The following is a 23,945-nucleotide window of genomic DNA, read 5'->3' as shown; positions in this document are numbered from 1 at the left end:
TCAAGTAAATGACGCCATCAATTATGCCACGCTCCAGCGTTTAAATAATGATTTTGTGCAATCATTTCATATATTTTATTTTTTTATCAAAATATGTCCATAACACCGAATTTTAGGCATAAGTGCTTGTATGACTTACTTGCTGCAGATCATTGCATGAAAAGAAGTCGGCATATCAAAGTATAAAATGACAAAAAAATTAATAATAATAGTAGTAAATAAATTAAAGAAAATGTGATAAAAAAAATGATAACAATATATTATACACATCGAATTTTAATTCGATTTTGTTTTGTACGTCTTTGATATTAGTATGGAGTGTATAATTGCTAGTGCTTATGGTATAGACATAAACAAACAGTGCATCTTGGAATAAAGGAAAGATAGATATAGGTTAAAATAGACTCACTTCATTTCACCAATATAACATGCCCTTCGATACTTGCCAAAGCAATTATTCAAAGTGAAATGGTATCTTATAGTGTTGTTACGCGATGCTAGGCAGAGCACAAAGAGCGCCAAAGGAGTAGGCCTACATATCGCGAGGAATTTCCTTTGTCAGCTGGAATATAACTACGACGAACTTTTTTTTCCACTTTTCCAATTTTCCATAGTAACTGCTAGGGCGTTTCCACTATATGTACTGTTGTTAATGTATGAACATTATACATGTATGAGCATTATTATATCGGAATTTTAGTAATCCATATTCATTGACAATAAATATCTGTTAGTCGAGACATTAATGCTGGAAAATTACAATATATATGTTGCTGTTGTTGTTGTTTTCCTGAATAATTGTTGACCGTAGTTATTGGAAACAGCCATAATGAACTGAATTTATTGAATGACAAAACGCTCAATGCTGTTAGATGAATATAAGCATACACATGTATCAACAAAAAATGTAGGTATACATGTGTAGGAGATATTATACTATGTGAGGATATATATTTGGATTGTTGCCTTTTATGTAACATTTTGTAAATGTTGTGATATATTGGACGCATATCGATTTCGTTTTTCATTTATACAAAATAAGGTAAGTTCGTAAACATTATAACATATTTAATTGTTTTCTGTTTCTTTTTTTTAATTTTCTTTTTTTCTTTCAATCATGTTTTTACATTAAATTAGTTCATCAGTTGTGAAACGTTAAGGACATGTATAACGTGACGTAGCAGACAAATAAAGTGTACTTGTATGTATTAAGTAGTGTTATTTGGAATATATCCCAGTACGAAGTGAAACTTTATAAGTACATACACAATTAAAAATATGAAACAAATCTCTTCCCTTCAAAGTTAGAGTTACATGTATTCCATATTGTCATACATTTATTGTATTTACTAAAACAAATTTCTTTATAACATTACATTGTATTATTAGCTTTTAAGTTAAAATAAGGCGATATCAGCAAAACAAAAATGCTCTTATTTATACACATTTATTTCATGCTTTCCAGTGTTTTATTGTAATATATCAGATGATTATATTCTGATAAACCACTAGTGAAATTTATAAAATATAATTTTCACTGTAGCCGGACTATATCTGAATGCGGATGAAAAGAAAATCATAACTAAATGGAATAACAGGCAGAAATAAATGCCGTCATACGTAAATTTTGCTTCTTTAGGAAAAGAAAGTCGATGTCACCATACATCATGTTTAAAATGTAACAAAATTAGAGAAATCTAACAGAACTATATTTCAAAATTGATGATGTGACGTCACGATGTGATGACGTCACAAAGGAGAATGCGCGACGTTGTGCGGCAAAATCAGTAAAAAATACTTAAAATCACTTAAAAAGCATGAAATAAAAAGAAAATTTATTTATTTTACATATAAGATTGAAATATATTTCATTCGTGAACACCAGCTATTATATTTTCACTCGTGGCTACGCCACTCGTGAAAATATTGCATCTGGTGTTCACTCAGTGAAATTATATTTCAATCTTACATGCAAAACAAACAAATATCCTCTATATAACGTCATGAACGTCTTTATTTAAACACATATTACGTCATGAACGTCTTTATTTAAACACATATTACGTCATCAACGTCTTTATTTATACAAATTTTACGTCATTACTGGATGGTCTAGAAAATTGGAACGTACATACACTTTTTTCTATTTTGCTATGTCTAACAGTGTATAGAGCTGAAACCAAAATTCTAGTTATCAGGGAAAGGGTTTCAATTAAATATACAATATAATAAAAACAGAGTAAAGCTAACTGTTTTATAATCTATTTGAATTATTATTTTCTTTATAAAACAATAATACATGTAATTGTAAATATCAATGTCTTACAATAATCTCTGTAGGATTATAACATTAATACAAAAACAATTTAACAATATTATATTCTTAAGAATGTCAATCAATGCATATAAAATAAGTTTGGCAGTTTTTGGCCATGGCTGTAAAATACATTTGCAATGCACAAGAGAATTTTTTGGTGCTGCGCTGATCCCAAGGGGCAATATGGCAGACCACCATAATTCCGGATGTTCGGAAATTTACATATAAAGAATATATATATACATGATTGAATGTACAAACTCTGGAAAATCAGAAGTTATTTTGTTCAGACTGGAGAGCGTTACATAGTAATAAAGTATTCCGGACAATCGGAAATTTATATTTTATATTCCGGATAATCGGAAATTTATTTTCATATTCCGGATAATCGGAAATTTATTTTCATATTCCGGATAATCGGAAATTTATTTTCATATTCCGGATAATCGGAAATTTGTTCATATTCCGGATAATCGGAAATTTATGTATCATTCCGGACAATCGGAAATTTATGTATCATTCCGGACAATCGGAAATTTATGTATCATTCCGGACAATCGGAAATTTATATTTCACTTCGGACATTTGGAAAATATATCTTGTTGAAACAGCTACATCCAATCATGTTTAAAATTATAAAAACAATTTTGTTTGCTAAACACCCTTGTACATTGCAAATGCATTAAAAATCTGCGCAAGTGCCTGCTCAAGAAATTGAAAGTAATGGGCTTACTGCATATAGAATTAGAAACAGTATTAAGAAACAAACTGATTAATACAATTACAACTGACAACACTAGCTTTGCTTATCACAAACATTTGTCAAATTAATAATCTCTACACTTAAGTTTTACATATTTACAAATGGATAGACTTGCTTACTGTATTAAGTTACAATTATAATTAAAGAATTGATTATACATTAATCTTTAACAATATAGTATGTCTACTGTACATGTAAGGCATTAAAAAGTTTAAACAATTTTAAATATGCATAAAATTAAATGCAAGGGTTTAATTTCCAATGAATCAATGACATAAATAATGTTCACAGTACACAAGAAGTAATGTTCCATGCCATAATTTTCAATAAATGGTATCTAAATAAAATGTACGTATGTAAAGGAAAACTGAATCCTTTGAAAGACATAATAATGTTTCATTACACAAGTTTGAACACTTTCATGTTGTGAACTACTATTTTATCCATTCCATCGATTCTAAGCCCATTGTGAAACACTTTATTATACGAGGCATCCATGTTCCCGCATAATGAGCAGCCACTTTGGAAATGGTTACGACAGCCATGACGAACCCTAAGTTGTGGACAAATCTGAAAATAGACAATAAAAGAAAGCAGCAAAAGACCATAGAAAGGGTGGGGTGTGGAGGGAATTTAAAAACTGAGGAAAAAATTTCTGACCTTCCTCCCTGAGTTTCCAGAAATGTCTAGTCGTGAGTACACATAAACTTATGACGTCATATTATAAAGACCGGTAATGAATATCAAATTTTACCTTTAAGGTTAGAGGAGTTACTTCCCCTCCCAGATAACAAATATATCTAAAGACAAGACTTGATATATATTATATTATCAGGGAAAGGGTTTCAATTAAATATACAATATAATAAAAACAGAGTAAAGCTAACTGTTTTATAATCTATTTGAATTATTATTTTCTTTATAAAATAATAATACATGTAATTGTAAATATCAATGTCTTACAATAATCTCTGTAGGATTATAACATTAATACAAAAACAATTTAACAATATTATATTCTTAAGAATGTCAATCAACGCATATAAAATAAGTTTGGCAGTTTTTGGCCATGGCTGTAAAATACATTTGCAATGCACAAGAGAATTTTTTGGTGCTGCGCTGATCCCAAGGGGCAATATGGCAGACCACCATAATTCCGGATGTTCGGAAATTTACATATAAAGAATATATATATACATGATTGAATGTACAAACTCTGGAAAATCAGAAGTTATTTTGTTCAGACTGGAGAGCGTTACATAGTAATAAAGTATTCCGGACAATCGGAAATTTATATTTTATATTCCGGATAATCGGAAATTTATTTTCATATTCCGGATAATCGGAAATTTATTTTCATATTCCGGATAATCGGAAATTTATTTTCATATTCCGGATAATCGGAAATTTGTTCATATTCCGGATAATCGGAAATTTATGTATCATTCCGGACAATCGGAAATTTATGTATCATTCCGGACAATCGGAAATTTATATTTCACTTCGGACATTTGGAAAATATATCTTGTTGAAACAGCTACATCCAATCATGTTTAAAATTATAAAAACAATTTTGTTTGCTAAACACCCTTGTACATTGCAAATGCATTAAAAATCTGCGCAAGTGCCTGCCAAAAGGCTTGGATCCACATCAGCCTGGTGATTTGCATGCAAGCCTCTGCCATACAATACCCCCAAATTGGATGGAGAAAAACTGCGCAGAAAGTGGCAGACATGGCCCCTTTAATAACTACCAACTCATAATTAGAAATATGCTCATGCTAACATGGATACGATACTAGTTCACAATTTAGAATTGCAGGCTTCGCGAAACTGCTGAAAAATTTGCCTGACATTCGGTCAGACAAACTTTCAATTCTTGTCTGACCGAAAGAACTTTTGTCTGACCGAATTTTTTCCCCCAAATATATGTATATGGTAATACCTTGGTGTTTTTTTTTAAAGACATAACAACTTTTAAAGATTTGCAACACAAGTTTATTCCCTTAAATAAAACATTAGTTTATCCAGATTGATGGACTCACAGGCGCTAGTCACATATATTCAAATATTTTTACATAACCAGTCTATATATGTATATAAAGATATATAGTATATAGCCCATATAAAACTTTAAAATGTTTCAAGCACCTGTGGATGGACTCTGTTTGGAAATCAAAACATTCATGATCAAAGCGGCCATTTTTCCATTTACCCACAAATTTTCTCGGCGGGCGCCTGGACTCGTATTCCTTTTGTTTCGCTTTTTTTTCTTCATTGGATAGTTTACGATTTTTGCCGGGCGTAGCGCCAGCGTAATAATGTAGTAACACCGACATTTTGGTTATTGACAGTCGTATGTATCGGACACTTATAATGAAACGGCGAATCAAAACTCGTTTTACATTTTTTTATTCAAGGGAGAAAACTCGGTCTTGGATATATCCCGGTATTCGTACCGGACATAAGGTCCGGAAGTCCGAAAAAAAATATCGGACCGGCCTGATTTTTGCCGGACATGTCCGACGGTCCGGCAACTTTCGCGAAGCCTGGAATTGACCACAGTCCATTCATTATACTGTCCACAAATATGGAGTTACCAAAGGAAGATAAATGTACTAAATCTCTGAAAAATAGTTGATTTTCAACAATTCTTGGGTAATGTATGTAGCCACCACCATTTGATATGCAAAATTTTGCCATGGTGCTATTGATACGTTTTCTTCCTTTATTTAACTTGAAATGATTTTCTTCATTTCGATAATGGAGCCTAGGAAGAATAGCAGACCAAATGATTCTCGTACCTGGTAATAAATGTAATAAATCTGCAAGACACGCCTTTAAAGAATAATTAATGTAGGAAAGACTGGTTTGACCCAAATCATTTCCTCCACAATGAATAAACAAAATATCTGGCACAGAATTATGCTCAGTGGCTAATAACTGAATATCATTATAAAGGTGCTGAATTTTTAAGCCTGGTCTATAGCGCCAAACAACGTTTACACCAATTGTATTAAATTGTAAATGTTCACCAAATGTACTGTTACACTTTGCATACTGATGAGCATCTCTTAAAATTGAGGAGCCAACCAACCAAACTGAATGGCTGGACTGTTCACCTAATATGGAAAAATGCAAAAGAATGATAACATGGACTAACTATACTATGGCCTCACATAGAGCTTATACGAGTTTGAGCTCCATCTGCCCATTTTTTTTACTTCATCTTCTGAAAAGCCTTGCATAATCCAGTAAGTAGCACCACCAATTCGAAAGGAATGACTTTTGAGTCTAGAACAGTCTATACCTGAATATTTTAAGGTTTTTGCTAAAACAGACCTAAATTGGTAAGGCGTAAGTGGTGAACCATCTAAATGGGAGAGGAATTGGTAGCCAGAGGTGGGACGCACTGCCATATAATGAAGGATTACTTCCTTGAGATGGCCGGACAAATTTCTATCTAAAGGAATTTTCACTATGGAACCTCTATGTAATTGATCAGTCTTTGAATGTCTGATATTAAGACACAAGTGTGAATCAGATAAATATACATCTTCTTTACTAATAATGTTAATTTCACTCACTCTCAAGAGAGCATAAAATGCAACCATAAATGCCGCTGTAAATAAAATGGATTCATAATGGGACAAGCAGACAAATTTGAGGTTGTGAACCAGAAGATGTAGCAAATTAAATGGTAACTGGCTGTCTAGTGTCCCTACGCCTTTGAGACCTATTCATACCATCAAGAAGTTTGCGGACTAAAAAACATTGAGTGTTATCTGTCAAATTATACAATTTGTTTATGAAACTGATTGCAGATATATGACAATTAACAGTTTTGTATGCATAACCGCTTAATGACATATAAGCTATATAATGAGTAATATGAAATAATGGCGGGGGCCAACTTTTATTATTAAACTGTGAACATCTGAATTTGTCAAAGGTTTGAAGTGCAGAACAGTAAGTTCTATGCGTATTGGCAGACAAAGACTGATCTACAAGATGGTCAATTTCGCTGCACAAAAATGCTGGAAGTCCTGTGGAATTGAAAGTGGAACTTTACATGCATTTTGTGGCAATAAAGATAGTAATCGTGAATATTGCAGACGACTGATGGCATCACAAATACCATTTTCTTTTGACTCGATATGAACTGCTTTAATCTGAATGTTTTGCAGCAACAATTTAAGAACCAACTGTCTCATTAATATCATTACACTATTGTTGCGTGAAGATTTATTGTTAATAATTTGGACAAGACTTTGATTGTCTGTATGAATAATGATTTTTTTCCCTTTTAATTTGGAATCCCACAAATAAAATGACAAAACAATTGGGATTAATTCTAAAAAGGTTATGTCTTTGAAAATTTCATCACCCCAGCACTCTGGCCATTTAAAAACTGACCATTCTCCATCTAAATATGCTCCACAGGCCAAATTTCTATTTCCAGCAGAGTCAGTATATAAATGGAGCTTATTATCTGACACCCAATCAAGGTTGCTGAAAACAGATATACCATTATAATGCTCTAAAAAATGAAGCCACATCATTAAATCCTCTTTGTTTGAGGAAGAAATTCGAATGAAATGATTTGGGCGTTTAGCCTGAGACATTGCTCTGTATAAACCACAATTAAATGTTCGCCCTGAAGGAATCACTCTTGTAAAGAAATTTAAAAGACCAACAACAGACTGGAATTTGTTTAGCCTGACCTTTTTCTTATGAATAATTTCATTAATACAATCTTTAGCCTTCTCTATTTTTTCCGATGGAATACGGACTTCCAATTTGTCTGTATCAAGTACAAAACCTAAATAGGTAAGGACAGTAACTGGACCCTCAGACTTATCCGGATTTAGTGGAATGTTCATGTCATCACAGATATGTTTAAAATCCGACATCAACTTAGAACAATCTTTAGTTCCAGATTTACCCAAAAAAATAAAATCATCTAGATAATGATCAATGTTAGAAGATTTTGTATAATTTGAAACTGCCCACTGGATAAAGGAAGAAAAACGTTCAAATATTGCACAACTTATTGATGCACCTTGAGGCAGCATTTTTTGTATCCAGTATCTGTTTTTATATTTGATCCCCAACAGTGGGAAATCTTCTGGCCTAATTGGACACAGGTTAAAGGCAGAAGAAATATCTTGTTTACCAAGTTCAGTCCCTTTACCCAATATTTGAATTTTTTCAATAACATTGTCAAACTTGGAGTAATGAACTGAACAATACTTTGAATCAATAAAATCATTAACTCCATTTCCTATAGGATGAGACAGGTTAGTAATCAATCTCCAACCCCCTGATTTTTTGGGGACTAATCCCAGAGGATTGACTCTTAAATTAGAAAATGGTTTTTCATTAAATGGGCCTAAAATCCGACCAAGTTCAACTTCTTTAATTAATTTTGCTTCTAATACCTTTGGATTTAAAATGGCAGATTTTAAGTTTTTTGATTCATAACTAATCTGTTGGCCAGAGTACTGGAGTCCAAATCCTTTTCTAAAACCATTCAAAAGATATTTTTGTTCAGCAACCTCATAACCCTTTAACCATATCTTTAAACGTTTTATGTCAATTGGTGATGTGCCTAACTCCAACAAACGCTCGAGGAGCACTAAATCTTGGGCCTTGTGGTTTAACGACTCTAGGCCTGAAATTATTTAACGGATTTTGCATAGAAGTTGAGGTTCGAATCCCACATGAAATAGCTGAATGGGGACCTCTGCAATTTTTGCAGAGATGCTGATAAGGGCATCCAGACTTTGTACAAAAGCCTTTATTATTAAAGAATAAACATAAGTTATATTTATATAACTGGTTTTGAGGCTGTCTAACATGTGAAGTACCAGTCATTGTAAGCAACCAAAGTTCGCCATCAATAGAGGACCATTTCATATCGGCATGCATAGATTTTTTCTGTCGAAAAGCTTTATCATAATACAGCCAGCCAAATGAATTACGTTTTGCAGCTAGGCGGACCATGTGCATGTACTGTATTAACTCCGAGGCAAGAGAGGGACTTTTCATAATAACTATTTGAATATATATTAAAAATGCGTCAGTCCATGAACTTATGTTCTTCATTTCATGTATTTTTGGAACTACTGTCTAATACGATATTGCCATTTAAAACTTTAATAGACTGAGTCTCTGGTAATGGTTCTTTTTGTAACAGTAATCCTAAATCAATATATTCACCTGACCAGACTTGCTCTTTAATTTTTTGTGAAATATGCATACACATATTGGTACAAACAGAATGTAAAGGAAAAAAGGTTACCTAAACTATGATCAGCAGGTGTTGCCATAACTGGAGGCTGATCCAAAACATCAGGGTGTGGTTGAAGAACACTAGGACCAGGTGGAGGAAACTGGAAGTCTTGGTTTCTACTTGCTGTTGCATATGAAACAACAGAGCCATGAGCTGTGGGAGGGGGTACCGCACACTGAAATTGCTGATTCCCATTAGAGTATAATGGAGCAGGTACACTACTTGCCAGCGGATCAGATGTATAATTAATTTGTGGAGCAGGAAAGCCAGGTGGAGGAAACTGAAAGTCTTGGTTTCTACTTGCAGTTGCATATGATGCAACAGAGCCATGAACTGGTGGAGGAGGTACCGCACACTGAAAATGTTGATTCCCACTAGAGTATAATGGAGCAGGTACACTACTTGCCAGCGGATGAGTTGTATAACTAGTAAGTGGAGCAGGAACATTAGGCCCAGAAAAAGGGGGGGGAAGCTGCAGCTGCCCCCCTCCTTTGACGACGTTGATCAACTTGTCCAGTAAGGGAGGGTTTCCTTTTCGGACGAGGCATGTTGGCCATATATATGAAATAAAGTAAAACAGAAATTAAAGGAGGAACAGCAAAATTAATAAGTCTTAGAACATCATAAATATTTATTGCAATAATTCTTAATTTCATTCATATTATTCAAATTCATTCATTTATAAGTAAATTATTTTATCAATTCTTTTATCAATAATTAATGTTGAAATTTTAAGAAACGGTCTTGAACTAAATCTATGAATATTATAAAAATGTGTATTATGTGGCTTGCACTGCTAAGACACCACGTGGTCTGTGGATTTTAATGAATTCTATAAAAATTCCTTTAGTTACTAGCATTTACTTTCATTCGAATAAATTTGTTGATAAGATTTATAAAATATATGTTATTATAATACGGTGCACTTAAACAGTGAAATATGGCCGCCACGCCATGGCATTGCCACTTCTAGTTCTACCCCACGTGCTTCGACGGGAAAATGAGAATAAATAGCAATTTAGCGATAAAAGAAGAAAAATTACTGGAAATAATTCGGGCAACGTAACGTTCAAGATATTCTAAAGTAATTAATACCCGAATAAGACAATAAAAGAAACGTGTAATTAACTTTAAAGAAATTTAAAAACTGAGGAAAAAATTTCTGACCTTCCTCCCTGAGTTTCCAGAAATGTCTAGTCGTGAGTACACATAAACTTATGACGTCATATTATAAAGACCGGTAATGAATATCAAATTTTACCTTTAAGGTTAGAGGAGTTACTTCCCCTCCCAGATAACAAATATATCTAAAGACAAGACTTGATATATATTATATTATAACTCTGTTACCGTGTGATATGACTTACTAGTGTATTTTATTCATATGTCTGAAACACTTATCTAAGAGAAAAGATTGAATTAAAAAAAAACTCCATTTCTGCTTTATAGCATTCATATATAATGGTGTTTTAACTTTATCCTCTTGTTTACAATGTCATGAATCAAATATTGAAGTTCTTGCCTACACATATTTTAAAATTCTGAGACCGTTTTAGTTCATTGTGCCTTTAAATTTAAGCTACAGAACTATTGTACGTGTTGTTAATGAGGAATGGTGACATACTAAATAATTGTCTACCTTTTATAGAGCTACTTTCATTTTTGTTTGCACATGACATACGCACTTGTTGGACCGGGAAGTAAATTCGAAAAAAGTGAAATAATTATATAAGTAGCTATCATTTACGCAACAAATACATTTTATGTAACCGTTTGTTTACAGAGGTTACATGTCAATATGGTTTTTCCCTTCTACTTTACTTTATCACAGTTTCCCTTTACACATGTTTGATTTATTTTCAACTTTCCTATGAGTTTTAATCACTTCTACATATAGATGTTTTATAAGGAAAATCGTTTCTCAAGAGCCCCTTTAAAACGAGCGTTTTTTTTCACGACAACACATGACTGAACTTATCCTGTCTTTTTTTCCTAGAGACGAAACTATGTTCGTGTAAACTTATAAACAGATGGAGACAAAATGAGCAAACTGTATTTAGATTAACGTTTATAAAGTAATGTTTGATATTCACGTTCCGTCTTAACCGATATGAGATCGTATCACGCAATTTGACACAGATCGTCGTTTAATAAACAAATATGATGCTATAATTACTTATGTCACTTAATGGAAAAGTCATATGGCGACACACATTTCAGGTGACAGGATTCGAACTCATAATAGTGAGGGGCAGGTGACATTAGTAACTAGGTCAACTAAAGTTGCCTGGACTTTTCAAATACGATCCATGTAGCTTGGAGGTCAAGGCAATTTAGGACTTTCACATTTCTTTCAGTGTTTATAAATCATATACATGTATAAATATGATTAGATATATGCTTATACGCGCTGCCAAATAATGAGTATTGTAACAATAATATTTAAGTTATTTTCTGATGTCTTTGATAAAAATTAAAAAAAAAATGCACGAGATGCAGGAAATATGTAGCTTACTTGAAGCTTGGTGGTTACGCTGAGACTGTCGTACAACTTTAGAGAGTGGTAGTCTTTGACAAGTCCCACGACAGGTTTTTTTATTTGTTTCTCTAGAAAATTTGCGTTTACGTTTTATTCATTCAAAAGAAAATAAGTTACATAGAACACAAAATATTTTAAAAAGGAAAATAATCAAAATCTAAATATAGGGACAGCTGCGTATACATCATAACCCTATGTTTCATTTTTGTCTGTTTAGATTTATAACGTACATGTGTTTTAAATGTGTTGCAAATACTTAATTTACAAATGCATGTTAACATCATCTTGAGCATATTCATGTTAACATGTAAATATATTTGTTTAACTGGCCAAAGGCTTAACTATGCCGATTTGCGTAAAGAAAACTTATGTAAATCTATATCAGCTAGAAACGAAGTATTAGCTAATAATTATACATACATGTATATTATGTAAGCCATATCTTACAAGTAGTTATCAGATCTAACTTTTTTGATGTACCATCATTATAACCATCATACGTATTACTATTATCATTGTTATTATTACTGTTCATCATCATCATCATCATAATTATCATCATCATCAACAACATTATCATCATCATCAAGAACTACATTATCATCATCATCAACAACAACAATATTATCATCATCATCAACATCATCATCAACATTATCATCATCATCATCATCAACAACAACATCATCATAATCATCATTATTATAAGCTGGCGATTGTGAACAGGCAAACAGCATGGACATATGCTCGTATGCCAAATTAGGAAAACTGAAGTCATGCATCCATGTTTTCTGAAGATTTCCTTTACCTTATAATGCCATGTCACTAGCTCTAACGTTTTTGGCATATATCATTAGAAGCAACAGTAATAGCAACAACATTATCAACAACATCATCATTATTATAATCATAAGCATTTACTTTAAACATTATTATTATCATTTCTATCATCATCGTCGTCAGTAATAGCAGCAACAACATTAACAACAACAGCAGCAGAAGCAGCAGCAGCCGCAGCAGAAACAGCAGTTGCAGGAACAGCAATAGCAAAAGCAGCATTTACTTTAATCGTCGTCATCATCATCATCATTATCATCATCCTCGTCATTGTCATCATCAGAAGTATTAGCAGTAATAGCAAGAGCAGTAGCAGCAGTAGTAGTTGATGCTGGCACGACGTACGCCAGGTTTAAACATTTTTTCTCCCTTATCAGGCCGAATTAAGTACGCTTTAAAACGGGGAAGTATATGAAGATTAGTTTACATTTGAAAAGATAGGTAGTACAAGATGTTCAGTGCTGAAATAAATATTTATGTTCGTAACAAACGAAGGGGAAGTTAAATCTTTCATTTAAAATTCACTCATACAATCTTCATAACTATAAACGAGTGAAAGGAAATAAATAGTTACTATAAAGTTGCGGTGAAGGATAAAATCAAGTGAAAACAAGATTGTAAAAAAAAGTAAGTAAAGTCTCGTCAGAATTTTAATATTTTATTTCATTTGCTGAAAGCTTATATTTAAACTTCCTTCTCAAGTTTGCATAATTTTGAAATAAATTGAATATAGTAAGGTTTAAAGAAGATCCCTCCAAGATCTCAGGTGCCGTTTAATTGTTATTTAAATTAGATTTTATTCGAAACTGTTACCCGTGGTGAAACGCGAATTTTTCTCTTTGGGTTCTAATGAAATTGTGTACAGTCAGTATTTATAATTCCATGGGATTTGAAGTGGAATGGAGTAACTAGACTCAAGTATCTTACTCTGCGGTGTTCCGTGCATTCTTTCATTCTTTGTGTTAACTTTTCGTTAAAAAAAAATCTTCAGAAAAAAGTAAGATATCTTTGCTTGTCTGGGTATATTAGATTCTCAAGGTAATATCATATTAGATAGACTATATAAAAGTATGTACCTTTTTACTTATGTATTTATAAATTTCTCTGTTTATGGTATTTTATTTTTTAAATTTTACTTTTTTTGATTTAAAATATTAATTGCACTTTGGAATGTGTGTGTGTGTGTGCGTGCGTGCGTGCGTGCGTGCGTGCGTGCGTGTGTGTGTGTTTACATTATGTTTAATTAATTTGATTTCATACGTAATAATCAAAATATTCAACCCTGTTCATATTCATTTTTTCAAGCGTCACTTTCTACTGTTATGAAAGCAGTCGGGGTTTTATTTATTTCAAACTTTTTATGTTATTAAAATTTAAAATCTTTCTCAGTTTTGTTCAATGAATTTTATTTCGACTAGATTTCATGATAATCACACGTAATCGAAATCATTTACGCATACTTGTGTCAACACGATTAGTAATCATGGAAACTAAACAATAATTCTTGTTTGCCTAATTAAGATAATGGTAACCTAACTTCAAATTTAGTTTGCTTAACTTTAGCGACTGAGATGGTATAGTCCCTAAAGATGACAATATGACTTTTATCTGACTCAAATTTAAGATAAAGTTTGTGATTTTAAAACCCGGAAGAAGAAAAAGATTTCTTTTATCAGAATGTCATAGTTACGAAAAACAATGAGGGTTAATTGTTTTGAAACAATCTATTTGTAAATACACGTATATTCACGATTTCAGTTTTTGTATGGAGTGCATTAAGGGTCATTGTGTAAAAACGTGAATAATTCACAAATGAATAGTGTATTTAATACAATTCTGTGTTTTATCAATTATAGATTTATGCTTACTTTATCATGGTTTGGTTTCTTCTTGTCGCAATGGAATTGTATTGGTATCAAACGGATTCGAGTGTGTTTCAATAAGCCTATAGCTTCCTACACAATGTAACTAAAATAAATTCGTCTTATATAAAAACTAAAGTAACGTCATAATTGTAACTTTTTGAAAGCTAGATTTTACCACGCAAAATTTGTTTACAACTTGGTTTCAGATGTTTATTATCAAAATTCTTCACAATACAGGATAAGTACGTTGTTAAGAAGCGAATCATGTTACCCAGTGTCATTATGCATTCCAGTTTAGATTTGAAGGACATATTTTAAGCAATGTTCGTTTGATTTTTATCACCTGACTTTAAATCCTCGCATTATCGATGCACGAACTATTTTTACTCTGATTCGATTTTATGATAATCTTCTTCCTCTGAATAGCATGTAATTCTTTTGTTTGTTTTACTTTTCTCCACCGATGTCTCGACTTTCTTTAAATAGCTATTCGATAATTCGACTTGGTTTTAACTTTTTGCTGTCTTATGTCAACGCAGATTCGAGTTCATGCTTCGTTTGTGTGGTTTTTTTTTTTTTTTTTGTTTTTTTTTTGGGGGGGGGGGTTGCTTCGATTTTATGCTTCTATTTCGAGCTTCGATTTTCTGTGTCGATTTCATGTTTTGATTTTATGCTCCGAGTGTATGCTCCGATTGCATGTTAAAACGTTGATTGCAGGCTTCGAGTTTCTTTTTTGATTTTCTGCTTTGAATTAATGCTTCGATTAAATGTTCCGGTTTAATGCACTAAGTTATGCTTCCATTTCATGCTTTCATTTATTCTTTGATCTATTCTTTGATTTATACTTTGATTTCATGATACCGGTATGCTGATTAAATAACTGTTATTCGCTGTTGGCTTATATGCATTGCACATGTCATTTGAAACTTTTATACAATTTCTAGTGATAAGCGATGCCCACTGTGAATTGGATACAAAAACTTCTAATTTGGGGCCTAAACAAAACCACCGCATTGGCATCGCAGGATGGAGCCACCTGGAAGGTGAAATCTTCCTCGTTTGAGGATAGGGATTTCATTTCACTGGTGCATGATGTACAGCACTACAAGTGTAAAAACAATTATCAGTTTGCAATCGTAATTGCTCTTTCCATTTATACTCACAAATGTTTTCTTCTTTCTTCTTTTCCAGAATGTGCATAAAGAATCGAACATTATACGTATCAGAATGATTACTATAACAGGTGAGAATGGAATTGATTTGTATCAAGAATACTTTAACAAGTTATTGTGGTGTATAACGGCTACGATACCAAATCGCGAAGATGTACCAGACACCATTGACGTCATTTGGTTGGGCTGGCAGTGTGTAATTATAATAAAGGCAAATGCCATAGCATTTTTGTTAATGAATTGTGAACTTAATGTAACGTTTCCTAAGCAAAACCTGATTTTCAACATAAGCGCACTATTGGCAGATATTTTTGGGGGCGGGGGATGGGGGGATGTACAGTGTGTACATTTATCAAGCAAAACGACCTCATGATGTACCTGCTGATGATCTATTGTTTTAATAAGACTACCATTTTGTAAAAATACTTTTTATACATGTATAAATCATCTTGTTATTTCTTTATCATTTTTCTTAGTATCTAAAAAGTAAATTATTTTTTCCAGTGTGATGTGGCATTGAAGTCAAAATGAAAGTATTGAATTTAAATCCAAGTGGTATAACATGTAAGTACATGCACATCGATTCTTGCGTTTGAAATTATGTGAGCCTTGTTTTTTTTAGTCAGACTCAGGTATTTCGACTGTGAAATACGTGTGTGTCTGAATAGCATGCACTGGTATAAAATACTTGTTTTTATTATAAAGTACTTGTTTTCCGTCTAAATTCGCTGTTATCAATGAAATGCATCTGTTCGATCATTCGTTGGTTTGACATTTTATCTAGACTACCTAAAAGGTTCAATCATAATAATTTTATACAGAATTAATTTTAGTTTGTTTGAACTATAAGCTTATAGACACACTCTCGAATCCGTTCCAGTAACAAACCAGTGCTAAGCAATGTGTGTAAAATTCATATTAATCACTATATAATAGAAACTGGCAGATAGAATGACTTAAAGGTCATATCATATATCAAATGATACTATAGATGAATCATAATGTTTAATTATAAGCAGAAAGGTCATTTAGCCTTCATGCATATCAATTGACGATGAATGATATCATAACTGTTTTTTATTTTTCTATTAAAATAAATGAGCGGTCATCACACTTAGTGCTTTCGACCACGTTTGTCCAGAGGGAGACCTGCCATATCTATTCAGGACATGTTGTTCAACCCATAACAGTATCAGAAATGATGCGAAGCATGGATCTGATAGACTCGGATGCGCAGGCTTATGGATCTTTAAGTCGCAACCCTATGTTGTCTTTGTCGTGAAATCGGCTCAATTACATTTTAAAATTTATTTTCCGATAGATGAATAGTATGAATGAAGAGAAATAGAATTAAAGCTGAAATTTTATTTCCCTTTCCTGTGCATCCATTGATTTTACAACTTGAACTCTTCGGGTAGTTCAATAGAGAAAGGAGAGAAAAAAGGGGAAGACATCGATTGAAATCTGGCCTCTGGGTATGTATCTCGGAGTTCGACCCTCGGCGGGTTGATCGTAGGCCGAAAGTCGAGTTTTCGATATGGCGTATAAGCATTTGTCTCTTCCGCTGGCTCAGAAATTATGTGGGTATAAGAAGTCGCTTACTCCCGGTTAAATTGGTTAATATAAGGACATTATTTATTTCTGCAATTAATGATTGAGTGGCCACGGAATGAATGAAATCAATGAAATCAACTTAATTAATTTATTAACGATCACGTGACATAATGTAATATTATTAAAACATGAAATGACGTGTCATATATGACGGATGTTCATGCCCATCTAGATTGATAATCTATCGACTGACATTTGATCAGAATTTCTGAATCTTTGACATTTTTATTATTGATAATTTCATCTGTAACGCATTGAGAGGTTCCTTACGTGACATTTGTATTTCTAGATAAATATAATCTTCCCATTTTTATAATATTTCTAATAAATGTCACTATAAATTCTGTTTGTTTTGGATACGTTTTAATAATATTAATATGATTATAAGCTTTCTAGATATTGAATATCACGTGACGTCATTGAAATACGACTGCTTGTATCTCTTCTTCGGTTTTTACATGTGGTGCCTTGTATTTCCAACCCAATGGAATATATACTCTGAATTAAAATACTCCGAGTATGGAACGCCTGGACTGTCTTATGTTAAGAATGAATGATATACCTGGTTAAATGTCTTTCTGTTGTGTCCGAGATACAAAATGCTGGGTGGAAATCCTAATGTGCTCAGTTATTGAAGTGCTATGTTGTGTGCTGACTGTATTTTATTCAGTCAAGTCAATGTATTGTCGGGTGCATAAGTCGTTATGTTCAGTTCTTAAAACCAACAGGCATGTGGTAACACAATTATGTTGAGTTAAAAAGATATGTTGTAGGGTGTTACAGTTATTATGTTCGGTTATAATAATATGCCAATGGGTGCTCTTCTCATTATGTGCAACCATGAAAAGAAACAGTTGAGTGGTACTATCATTTTGTTTGGCTGAGGCAGTGTATTATTGGGTGATACTTTTATTATTTTCAGTTGCAATGACATGCTGTTGGGTGCTTTATTTCTTCTGTTCAGTCGTGAAATAGAACTGTTAAATGGTACAATCATTATCTAAAATGGTACTATCATTATCTTGTGTGCTGATTATATCTTCTTCAGTCAAGTCAATGTGTTGTTCGGTGCAAATGTCGTTATGTTCAGTGGTTTTTTGGTACTATCATTATGTTCAGTTCAGATGATAAACTGTTCGGTGCAGAGGTCATTATGTTCAATAGTGAACACAAACTGTTATGTGATACCACAATTATGTTGGGTTCATTTGGATTTTTTCGGGCAACAAGATGGGAGCGACTAATTTCCATAGGCCATGTCGAGGCTAATGACCACTAAATTGCCAAAACAATTTTCTTCCCTGTAAATATTATCGGGGGCTTAAGATCGTTATTTTCATAAATTGGACTTTTAAATACCCAATGGGTATTTTATTTAGTTAATTCATGACTATACTATACTGTTACAGTCATAATGGGTACAGTATATAAAACTTAAAATATGGGTAAGGGTAGCCTGTTAAAGTAACACATGACCACCGTAAATATAACTTAAAATTTATCTGTTTGGTAACCTATAAGAGTCACAAATGGACACAGCAAACGAAATTTAAAATATAAAACATCATATACAAGTAAGGGAACCCTATTTGAGTCACACATGGCCACAGTATATGGAGCATATAAGTAAGGGTAGCCTATTAAAGTCACATATGGCCACAGCATATGCAACTTAAAATATATGTGTTGGTAACCCATTTGAGTCACACATAACCACAATAAATGGAACATAATATTTAAGTAAGGGAAACCTATTTGAGTCACACATGGCCACAGTATATGGAACATTAAATATATTAAGTAAGGGTAGCGCAATAAAGTCACACATACCCACATTATGAAGAACATTCTATATAAGTAACGGTAACCTAATTGAGTCACACTAGGCCAAAATATATGGAACATTATGTTTAAGTAAGGGAAATCTATTTGAGTCACACATGATTAAAGTATATGCAACATTATATATAAGTAAGGGTAGCCTAATAAAATTAGACTCAAATACATTTCCCTGACTTCATAACGTCAGATCCCCTTTCAAAATTCCATTTTATTTTGTTCCGCCCATTGTTTTCTCGTTTAGGGCAAAAGCATTCTTTTACTTGGGGACCTTACGCCGCTTTTCATGGAATGGCACTACTGTGTCACATTGAAGGTTCCATGATAACCGCCGTATGAACACATCATCTTCGGATGTTTCTAAATTCAAAATTTCACCATTTTCGTGTTAAATGTTGAATTCTGCTTAAGCCGGTGCTAGGGGGCGTGGACGGTAACTTGCACTTTCCAGTACCGTCCATGAACAGGCTCAATCAAACCGAGTCTGCAACATTTTCAATTTTGCAGTGTTGTGCTTTCTTTAGGGATTCTGTTTTTCTCTATTTTAAACATTATGTCTACTAATATATTTTGGCCACGTGTGACTCAATTAGGTTTCACTTACTTATATAGAATTTTCTTTATATTTGGCCATGTTTGACTTTACTAGGCTACCCTTACTTATATATAATGTTCCATTTACTGTGGTCATGTGTGTCTCAAATGGGGTTTCCATACTTACATTTAACGTTCCATATATTGTGGCCATGTGTGACTCAAATAGGTTTGCCTTACTTGTATATTATGTTTCATATTTTAAATTTCGTTTGATGTGTCCACTTGTAAGTCTTAAAAGTTACCAACACATATATTTCAAGTTTTATTTACGGCGGTCATATGTGACTTGAACAGACTACCCTTACCCATATTTTAAGTTTTATATACTGTGCCCATTTTGACTGTAACAGTATAGTATAGTCATAAATTAACTTGATAAAATACCCATTCGGTATTAAATATTCCATACGATCTGTCCAATTTATGGAAATAACGTTTTTAACCTCCCGATGGTATATACGGGGAAGAAAATTGTTTTGGCAATTTAGTGGTCATTAGCCTCGACGTGACCTATGGAAATTAGTTGCTCCCGCCCGCCATCTTGTTTGACGCGAAGATATCCGAATGAACCCAACATAATTGTATGACCACTCAGCGCATTGTCAAATGACTTGTGCACCGAACAGTATATCATCTGAACTAAAAATAATGACTTCTGCACCGAACAGTACAACATCTGAACTGAACATAATGACGGTATCACACAACAGTTTGTGTTCACTACTGAACATAATGACCTTTGCACCGAACAGTACATCATCTGAACTGAACATAATGACTTCTGCACCGAACAATTTTTCATCTGAGCTGAAGATAATGACGGTATCACACAACAGTTTGTGTTCACTACTGAACATTATGACCTCTGCACCGAACAGTACATCATCTGAACTGAACATAATAACGGTATCACACAACAGTTTGTGTTCACTACTGAACATAATGACCTCTGCACCGAACAGTATATCATCTGAACTGAACATTATAACGGTATCACACAACAGTTTGTGTTCACTACTGAACATAATGACCTCTGCACCGAACAGTACATCATCTGAACTGAACATAATAACGGTATCACACAACAGTTTGTGTTCACTACTGAACATAATGACCTCTGCACCGAACAGTATATCATCTGAACTGAACATTATAACGGTATCACACAACAGTTTGTGTTCACTACTGAACATAATGACCTCTGCACCGAACAGTACATCATCTGAACTGAACATAATCACGGTATCACACAACAGTTTGTGTTCACTACTGAAAATTATGACTTCTGCACCGAACAGAACATCATCTGAACTGAACATAATAACGGTATCACACAACAGTTTGTGTTCACTACTGAACATAATGACCTCTGCACCGAACAGTATATCATCTGAACTGAACATAATAACGGTATCACACAACAGCTTGTGTTCATTACTGAACATAATGACCTCTGCACCGAACAGTACATCATCTGAACTGAACATAATTACGGTATCACACACCATTTTGTGTTCACTACTGAACATAATGACCTCTGCACCGAACAGTATATCATCTGAACTGAACATAATGACGGTATCACACAACAGTTTGTGTTCACTACTGAACATAATGACCTCTGCACCGAACAGTACATCATCTGAACTGAACATAATAACGGTATCACACAACAGTTTGTGTTCACACCTGAACATAATGACCTCTGCACCGAACAGTATATCATCTGAACTGAACATAATGATAGTACTATTCAACAGTTCTATTTCACGACTGAACAGTCTAAATAAAGCACCCAACAGCATGTCATTGCAACTGAAAATAATAAAAGTATCACCCAATAATACACTGCCTCAGCCAAACGCAATGACAGTACCACTCGACTGTTTATTTTCATGGTTGAACATGATAAGAAGAGCTATTTTAACCGAACATAACAACTGTCACACCCTACAACATATCTTTTTAACTCAACATAATTGTGTTACCACATGCCTGTTTGTTTTAAGAACTGAACAGAACGACTAATGCACCCGGCAATACATTGACGTGACTGAATAAAATGTAATCACCACACAACATTACACTTCAATAACTGAGCGCATTTGGACTTCCACCCAGTATATTGGGATTTTGACCAAGCCTATTGTATCTCGGACTCAACAGAATGACATTTAACCATGTATATCAGTCATTCTACACATAAGACAGTCCAGGCGTTCCATATCCGAGCACTATTTCTGTAACTTATTGGCATAATGTAGCGTTTCATTAAATCACCAAATTAACAGAAACTCTTAAACGAATACTGTTGCGCAATTTTACTTTGTTCCCAAACCAAACGACTCCCAAGGGAGAGAATCTGGAATGGCTCAGAATAAGGCATCATTAATTAGCTAGCGTAAAACAAGGCAATGTGCAGTGTCACATTGATGCATTGTCTAGTCTTTTATATCTATGGTTTTTCTCAAGGGAGAGAACCGCAGCAATCTTAGTTCTAAAACTACATTATTTCGCTTTCATATATATTGTACATTAGAGCTCTACATGTGATTCCTATTAACTTGGTCATTGAAAATGTCAATAACATTTCCAAGCTTCCCGGATGGAGAGCATGTTGTCATGGTCATACCCGTCTGTCAGGCTGTCTGTCTGTCTGTCCGGGCAACCACGTTATGGTTTATGAGCTTTGTTCCAGTTTAATTATCACTGGTTAATGTGATGTAATGCCACCATTAAATTAATTCCACTTTCATTTTTGCTCATACAGCTTTGTTTATTTATTGATGACGGTTGGTAACATGGGTGGTCCTCTAACCTAAGATAGTGTAAAAGTCAGTTGAGTCAATGTCCCTATAGTATTAAAATTAGATTTTGGTTGATAGTACTCAAAAATAGCAATGATAAGTCATAATACAATATCAATAAATTTACAAAAATAATTTAAATTATGTTATGAATTGTGACGTAAGACCACTCCAGTAAGTTTTATACATCTTCATATTTAACTACGGAAGCAAAGGGGGTGGGCATGAGGGACATTTTTCCTGTCATAATGGCGTGGCCACGAGATAATAGAGAAGAAAAACAGCCGGTACCACATCTGTGCTTCCGTATTTTTACACATACTTTCTTAAAAGTTAGTTCCTTAACGGGAGTACGAAAGTTAATTTACGATAGTTTTATTTTCTTGTAACGAATAGCTGATCAAACCTAAAGGGTTTAGAAGAGGAAAAATTTGTGTTGGTTAATTCATTCAAGTATTTTCTATTAAAAGTCCTCCTTGTAAAGCATTGATTAATTAAATGTCAATTAAAACTAAAATGCTATTATTTTAAATTTTATGCGTTTTACGTGTCTTGATACAATTCCCAAAAAGAAACAATTGGCAAGTAGTGCTTTTGTTTAAACAATGTTTATTTTATATAGTTCAAACGTATACAATTATGTGATATAATACAGGATTGAAAAGGAAGTCAAAGACTTATACAGTGAATAGTAAAAGTATAGAATTATGTACAGTAACAGCAGTAACAACACGTATAAGTACACTATTTACTCAAATGAAAATATCACACATATAAAAATAAAAAAAAGTGCAATGAGTTATAATAATACAATTAGCGAAAACAATGTGAATACAACGACTGTCGGCAATCATCATAAGTAGGAGTAGGTACGGAAGAAAAACATTTGATTTGCGGTTTTAAATTTAAACTATATTGTACACTAATCGATGTTTGATTTCACAATTGCACATGATAATATTAAATTATTAAGGAAGTCATCTAGATATTAGGATAAATATAGAAGTAAAACAAAGTGAGCCAGATGTGGCCATTGTTTTTTTAAGGGATGATACGTAAGAGCAAGGTGTCTGTAATAGTTTTATATAGATAAGGTAATTTAAATAAGTAAGACTGAGCCCCGCTAGGAACGGGGTCACAGAATGCCATCACGAGGACCATGACTCGACCAGGAATTATGACATACTTTATGAAGAAGTGTTAATTAAGTGATTCACAATTATTATAGAACGAAACGGAATTTACAAATGAGTTTATCATTTTTTTAATAATAATCTTTTACATTGTTTAAAATGATTAT

The 23,945-nt window shown here is 33.3% G+C and overlaps 1 protein-coding gene across 4 annotated transcripts in view; it reads left to right on the top strand.

The window, feature by feature from the left end:
* Nucleotides 1–23,945, top strand: part of LOC132717352 (uncharacterized) — a 42,199-nt gene that overhangs the window by 7,808 nt on the left and 10,446 nt on the right. For 2 of the 4 annotated variants that reach the window (XM_060700799.1, XM_060700795.1), the window contains exons 2-3: nucleotides 15,808–15,859; nucleotides 16,293–16,352. In XM_060700799.1, the coding sequence (XP_060556782.1) occupies nucleotides 16,316–16,352 (37 nt within the window). In that variant the 5' untranslated portion in view covers nucleotides 15,808–15,859; nucleotides 16,293–16,315. Of the gene's footprint in view, nucleotides 1–933; nucleotides 1,043–13,159; nucleotides 13,379–15,807; nucleotides 15,860–16,292; nucleotides 16,353–23,945 lie in introns of those variants that run through there. The other 2 variants (XM_060700797.1, XM_060700796.1) reach the window with 2 other exon arrangements.

Source organism: Ruditapes philippinarum, unplaced genomic scaffold (assembly GCF_026571515.1).
Source record: "Ruditapes philippinarum isolate M1 unplaced genomic scaffold, ASM2657151v2 ctg349_1_1_1_1, whole genome shotgun sequence".
In the NCBI taxonomy this organism is placed as follows: Eukaryota; Metazoa; Mollusca; class Bivalvia; order Venerida; family Veneridae; genus Ruditapes; species Ruditapes philippinarum.
This window is presented reverse-complemented; position numbering and strand designations above follow the sequence as displayed.